The 7,018-nt window shown below is 63.0% G+C and overlaps 1 protein-coding gene across 1 annotated transcript; it reads right to left on the bottom strand.

The window, feature by feature from the left end:
• Positions 1-1,966: 1,966 nt before the first annotated feature.
• CLDN19 (claudin 19) lies at positions 1,967-6,173 on the bottom strand. The gene is made up of 4 exons (XM_004443135.3): positions 5,560-6,173; positions 4,148-4,312; positions 3,964-4,048; positions 1,967-2,171 (listed from the first exon to the last, which is right to left on the bottom strand). The coding sequence occupies exons 1-4, from the start codon at positions 5,780-5,782 to the stop codon at positions 2,009-2,011; spliced, it is 636 nt and encodes a 211-aa protein (XP_004443192.2). The 5' UTR covers positions 5,783-6,173; the 3' UTR covers positions 1,967-2,008.
• Between the last annotated feature and the right edge of the window lie 845 nt (positions 6,174-7,018).

The raw sequence follows: 7,018 nt of genomic DNA, 5'->3' as shown, positions 1-7,018 counted from the left end.
CTGTGGAGGTGCTGCAGCCGTCAGGCCCGGGTCACGGTGCAGACGAGCCACCGCAGCTCCGCCGTTTGCATCTCTCCTCCCATCCCCACCCTCGGCTGGAGTGTGGCGACAGTCAGGTCTGACCTCACCTCTCAGAGTCAAGCTCCAGGGAGAGGGCTGAGCCATGTCCTTGGGATTTGGTGACTTGGTGGGAGATGTGGTCACGAGACAGGTGGTGGAGGAAGCCAGAACAGATCTGGCTGAGGAGGCCATGCAGAAGTCAAGGGTTGGTCATAAACAGCCCCTTCCAGACGGGAGAGAGGGAGGGCAGTGGCCAGAGACTCAGGGTCCAGGGAGGACAGTTGGGGTGGGAGAGGCCCGAGCACGAGGGCAGGGGCTGACCCAGTTAAATTCCCTACATTCCTCTGAGGGCGTCTCCCCCTTCAATACTAGGGGGTGGTATCTGTACTTCAGGACCGAAAGCCCTTCCAGCTCTGACCGCACCTCTGGGTGAGGATGGAGCTCAGGCCACAGTCTCAGGCAGCCCCCCCCACCCCCACCCCGGACCCAGGGCAGTGATGCAGCGGGACCTCAGCAGACTGGTGAGGACAAATGAGCATGGGAGAAATGGGCAGCATTGGGGTGGGAGCAGAGCTGGGGGCATCTGACCTTGCTCAGGACAATCCTAAAGCCTGAAAGGCCCTAACGTCCTTCCCCTAGCCCTTCTCCACTTAGCGAGCTCCTACAGTGTCCCCTCACCCTGGATCTGATACCCAGCACCCAGCTGAAGGGCCTCCCTGGGACTACCCTGAACCCCAGCAGGGCTCCCAGGGGCAGGCAGAGTAACAGGGGAGGGGCTGTCTCTCTTCAGACCAGGGCCTCCCTGGCCCCGGGGCCAGATCCCGGCCCTGGGCCAGGCCTCAGGGTGGGGTCTTCCTTCAAGGGCTTCCTGGTGCCAAGCCCATGGCGGGACAGGGGCCCTGAGTTCTTTCCGGATCAAGGTTGGATGTTCTGTGTCTCCCACCCTGGACCTCTGTCTCCCCACCTTTATGTCCAAGGACCCCAGGGATCAGCTCTGACCTCCCTGAGCCAGGCCTCACCCTAGCCATGCCGGGGACAGATCAAATGACACCACACTTGGGGCTGGATGTTCACTTATCTTTCCAAAAAATACCAAACACAGTCTAGGTGTGGCAGGGGGACAGAGGCAGGCTGGGGACCTGGACATTTACACACCCAGGGGGCCCTTGACGGAGGCGGACAATTTAACACCTGGTCTGAAAGTCAAAAGAGAGAGAGCTGGTTAGTGGGGTGAGCAGCAGTGGGGGTGGGCAGGGGCTGTGGGGTTCAGGCCCAGACACAGGGAGTGGCCAGTACCGTCAGACCTGGGCCCTCACTGCAGCCCTGCCTGGGGCGCATTCCTGGGGACGGGGGTGACGTGGTCTGGCCCAGCCATCTGTGTGGGTGTCCACACAGCGCTGGGCATACTGCAAGAGCATGACACCTGAACTCAGAGAGAGCAGGCCAAGCCTCTTGGTCTCTCTGAACCTGTTTCCTTTCTGTGACATGGGGACATTCGTCATCCTGGCGCTGCCTCCTTTATGGGGTTGCTGTGAGGAGCCCATGGGCCCGGGGTCGGGTGGGGAGTGAAGGGTTCTGGCCGCCCCAGGGCACAGGGCACCAAAGTCCGTCTTTACTGCTGTGTCCCCAGGGCCCAGCACAGAGTGGACGCTCACGTGGCCCTTCAGTGAGTGAGTAACGGCTGGGGAGTGGCCGGCACCGGGGCTGCTGTGCGGCCAGTCTGGGCCTGTACCTGACTGTCCTGCACCTGGGGGCGGGGCCTGCCTCCGGCCTCTCTCTGAGAGTCTGGGTCTGGGTCTCCAAGTGCAGGGTGGGTGCCTATGTTGTGCACAAGCTGCTCAGAGCCCTAGACGGAGCTCGGGGACACCTGGTGCCCTGCTGGCCCTGCCAGGGTGCTGCAGGGGCCGGCGGAGTGCTGGGCGGGAGGCTGCTGGGCGCGGGCAGGGGCTCAGACGTACTCTCGGGCTGCAGTCGAGGGGCCGGGCCGGTAGGGCTGCGGGCTGTTGTTGGCTCTCTCAGGCTCCGGGCACGTGCAGCAGAGGAAGGAGCCCCCCAGCATGGCGAGGCCAGCAGAGGCCCAACCCACGAACAGGGCTGGGCCAAATTCGTACCTGCAAGGGGTCAGGAGGACACCATCAGGTGTTGGCTGACACCCGGGCCCTGCCTCAGCCCTCCCCCAGCGGTTCCCCAGCCTCAGCCCTGGCAGAGGGCGGGCAGAGTATGGGGACCTGAGATGCGGGCCTCCCCAGCTTCTCAGTCTCTCTGGATAAACTGGGGTGAATGCCCATGCTTCCTCCTGCCCCCACCCCAGTGTATCAACACCACGCAGGGTGACCCAAGCCCAGGGTGGGCCTGCTCCAGGCCACCTCGGGCCCCTTCCCTCGTCTGGCCAGTGGGGGGAGTATCTGCCAGGTCCCGGCGAGGAGGAGCAGGGCAGTCCCTGCCGTCTCTTCCTCTCAGACACTGTCTGGCCACAGAACTCCCAGCTGGGGCTCCCGCTGTCTCTCCAGGATCTCCACACCCAGGCCCTGCTGGCCAGCCCGGAGCCCTCTGCAGCGCCCTGGGTCTCCCCACCCCTGTGCCTTTGCACAAGGCATGCCCTCCTGGAAGTGCCCATTCCACACCTCCTGCACTCCACTGCTTTCAGGGCCCAGTTCAGAAAGCACCTCCCCTTGGGGGCTTTCCCTGACCCCTCTGTGCTCGGAGATGACTCTCACTGGGTGGCCGTTCAGTCCCTTGCTTGTCCTCCTCCCTGGAGAGCACCTTGAGGGCAGACAGCACCGGACTCAACCATGTCCCCAGGGGCCAGCATAATGCCTGCAACCCAGGTGGCCTTGGGGAGTGCTGAAGGGATGAGTACCGGCCTGGTGTCTCTGTGCTGAGCTGCCTCTTGCTTGGCAGGTCTGCATGGCTAGAGCTGCCAGCCCCAGGGAATGAGCCTCATGCCTGAGGTCTCCTTTTCCTCCCCACTCCACGATTCTGACTCCTCCAGGGAGCCCTCCTGACGGTGACAGCCCAGGCATCTTTTCTCATCCTCCCTCCACTCCAGGGCCTAAGGCCTGTTGGGGTGTCTGGGGTTGAGACTGTCTCATTCTCTGCTCCGGGAAGAGCTGAGAGGTGAGGGAGGAGCCAAGATAGGTCCAGGCTCTCCAGAGAGCCCCCTATTTGGCCCCCACACCCCTGGCCTTACAAGTTCTGACCATTCTAGTTCCTCAATCTCTCTGAATCTACTCTCCACTGCTGGCCCCCTGGCCCCAGGCCCTCTGCTCCAAACCTCTGCAACAGTGCCTTACTGGTCCTGCCCCCTCCCCACCGTTCTGCACATCACAGAGGAGGGATTGTGGGCTGTCTGCCACGCCAGGATGGGGATCAAAACCTGCCTATGCTGCAAGGCCCTCCACCATCTGATCTGCTGTTATCACTTCTCCATCCTCATTCCCCCAAGCCCAGAGCCAAAGTAACTGTTCCTTCTGCAGGACTAAGACCCCAGGTTCACTGAGTGCTCTCCAGGGCCCAGGCCCTGTGCAAACCCCTTAGCTGCACCATCTCCCTGAACCCTCACAACTGCACTTGAGCTGGGTCCTTGGGTCCTAACTCCATTTTCTGAGGGGTGGGGGGCAGTGGCCAGGAGCAGAAAGATTAGGGAACTTGCCTGTCACTCAGCCAGCACGTGCAGAGTCAGGGCACTTAGCTCCCCGGGAGTGCTTGCTGCTCCTGGAGTGTCCTCCACAGGCCTCCTGGCCCTTCAGAGGGCCCGACCACACCCTAACTGACTCCCCCCTCCAGAGAGCCTCTCAGCGACAGCACCTGGGGCCTGTCCCCTGTTTCCCCCTCCAAATGGCCCCAGAGGAGGTGAGCGGCAGGCCCTGCCTGTTCCCTTGAAAGCCATGCCCTGGCACTCACCTGGCATTGACAGGTGTGCTTGGATTGAAGAACTCCTGGGTCACCAGGGTGGCATACCATGAGACGGCTGTCAAAGTGCAGAGGCCTGAGGACAAAGGAGGGGATGCTTAGCCCTGCTCTGGCCACTCAGGGTGGTGCCACCTGCCACGGCCAAGACGGTGGAGAAGGAGCCAGGGGCACTCACCCGCCAGGAGGAAGAGGACACCCCCGGAGATGGCGATGCGGCCCTTGGCGATGGGGTTGCTGTCTCCGACCCGGGTGCACTTCATGCCGATGACACTGAGGACCATGGCCACGAAGCCCAGGAGCACGGCCACCACCATCAGGGCTCGCGCTGACTGGATGTGACCTGGGCGGGGCGGGAGGGACTGAGCTGGCAGTGGGAGAAGTGGGCGGTGGGAGGGGCTGGAGCTGGAGGCTCCTCCTGGGCTGCAGATGTGAGGGGATAGTGAGGACAGGGGTGACAACAGGGAGTGAGGACAGGGCGTGGGGCCAAGCTTTCGCTTAACCCCACTGTTCACCCCCTGCCAGCTCTTCTGGTGGTGTGCCATGACATGGGGTTCGAGTTCTCTCATCTGCTGCTTTCTGGCCCGGGAGGGGGGGCTGGGGGACGGGGGCAGACGGAGGACTCCCTTTTGGGCTGCCCACCTTCCAAGCACCAGGGGGCAGCTCCTCCTGGGGCCTTTCAGATTTAGCAGAAGGAGGAGTTGAAAGTGTCCGAGGCCCAGCTCAGCCCAGGTTGGCCATTGGGCAGGGACGCCTCCCCATTGGCCATTCGAACTCTGGTCACCTTCCCCTCTGCCCTTGGAGTCACCCACGGCAGCCGTATGCCTCATGCTGTGTGGGTGCTCACGTCAGTCCTGGGCCCGGGGGCACCTCAGGGCATCTGGGTCCCCGAGGGAGGCCAGATGACCTGCCTGGACCGGCGCTGCAGGGGTTCTGTGGTAGCAGCCGGCTCAGGCTTGTGGGCCCCTGGGCAGAGGGCAGTTGTGTCGGCCAGAGCCAGGGAGAGAGTTGCAGCGGGGCCTGCTTCCGAGCCAAACTGTCAGGCTCAACTCCACACTCCAGGAGGAGAGGGAGACAGACCTGCGTGCCCAAGCAACTGTGTGTGCACATGCATGTATGTGTGTGTGCGTGTGTGTAGGTGCACCCAAGTGCCGGCATACTCGTCTCGGTGGCAGGACTGGCAAGCAGGTGTGTGTGCACAAGCGTGTCCGCATACAGGGTTCCGGGGAAGTGGAAGGAAGGGTCTTGACTGAGCCTTTCTGAGTGCCGGGCCCTCCTCTAACTGTCCCACAGTCCTGAAAAGTCATAGTACCCCCCTTCCCAGATGAGGACGTCTGAACAGAGACAGGTGGTGACTCCTTCAAGGTTATAGTGCAAAGCTGGGATCTGGACCCACAGCTGCCAGAACCTAGGGCCCCTGCCCCCGCAGGGCACCAGGCTGGCCTAGATTTTCAAAAGTGCACGGGATGGGGTGGGGGGTCAGGGGGCTGGAGCGTGGAGCCCAGTGCAGATGGCAGACTCTGGCTCCGGGCCTCCCCCTCCCCCACATCTCACCCCCCCCCCACCCCGCTCCGCCGGCCTGAGGCCTACCTTCCAGTGCGAGCAGGGAGTCATAGAGCTTGCACTGCACCTGACCAGTGCTCTGGGAGGCGCAGGACATCCAGAGCCCTTCGTAGAGGCCCACGGCAGTGATGATGGCGTCGCCTGCGTAGGAGGACTGCTTCCACTGTGGGAGGGCTGTGCTGGCGATGATGCCCACCCAGCCGCCCAGGGCCAGAAAGTAGCCCAGGAGCTGGAGGCCCGAGTTGGCCATGGCCCAGGGGTCCCAGGGCTCAGGGCTGGGTCAGGGTCCGTGGAGGGGCTGGGGTCATGGCCTGGTGAGAGGAGCAGCTGGACTAGGGGTGGGGGTGCAGCAGGTGGTCAGAGGCGGAGAAGGAGAGGTGGCAGTGCAGCAGCAGCAGCAGCAAAGGCAGCGGCTCCGGGCTCCAGAATGCAGGGGGAGGCCCAGGGGCTGGAAAGGCCAGAGCCCGCCCACAGCGGCCGCCTAAGCCAGGGCAGGGCCGCCTAAGCCAGGGCAGGGTCCCCAGCAGAGCTCATGCCCAGCCCCCTGGGGGTGGGAGGCGGGGCCATGGCCCAGGTGGGTGCCCTGCCCGGCCCCCACCCTCCAGGGATAGAGAAGGGAGGGGCTGGGAGGAGTGACCCCGCTTGCCCTCAGAACCTTTCTGCCCAGGGAAACCCCTTTAGGAACCTGATGCAAGGGCCCTAAAATTCTCCTAATTCCTACCCAAGCACCAGCCCTGAGACGAAGGACTTTGTCTTTGCATGGCTGATCCGACCCTTGGGTTTTTCTGTCTTCTGACTGTCGGACAGAAAAGAAATGGAATTCCAGTTTGTAGCAGGTAACACTAGAGTTAGACATCAGGGAGAACTTTTTGGCGGGGGGTCTGAGGCCGGATACGAAGAGACTAGGCTGGGGAGGGGGTGTTAGGGAGAGGAGGTCCTGGGTACCTGGGGGCCATGTGTGTCAAAAAGAGAGGAGGCCAGACCAGGGAATATGCACTGTGCGGTCTGTTTGAGATTTAAGAGGGGCAGAAGAGGGACCCCATTACAGCTGGACACAGCTGGCAGCCAGCCAGCAAGGAGCCTGGCAGGGAGGTGGGACACGGCACTGACCTGGCCTCAGCCGAAGGAAGGCAGACTGCTCAGCCCGGCTAATCCCCTTGCTGGCTGGCTCAGCAGCTCCTGTGGGGGCCTGAGGCACCAGGCCCTGGCCCCTAGCTCCAGAACAGCCTGGGGGGGAGCCGCGGCTTCTGCGCATTCCTGGGGTTCAGGCTGCCCTTCTAATGCCACCCCCCATCCTAGCTCAGCCCTCTGGAGCAGGGGAATGTTTAACTCTCCTCGACCTTATTAGCAATCCCCTCACGTTCAGTTCAGCCCCATGGGATCTGCTGGGCGTGGGTGTGGGGGGAATGTCACAACCCTGCTCCCACTCCCGCCAGCCCCTCAGCCACCCCCTCCATCCCCAGTGGCCCACCCGCCTTTCCTGGGC

Source organism: Ceratotherium simum, chromosome 22, assembly GCF_057802395.1.
Source record: "Ceratotherium simum simum isolate JZ-2026a chromosome 22, ASM5780239v1, whole genome shotgun sequence".
Taxonomy (NCBI): domain Eukaryota; kingdom Metazoa; phylum Chordata; class Mammalia; order Perissodactyla; family Rhinocerotidae; genus Ceratotherium; species Ceratotherium simum.
Note: the sequence above shows the minus strand (reverse complement) of the source record. Positions and strands in the feature narration are given on the sequence as shown.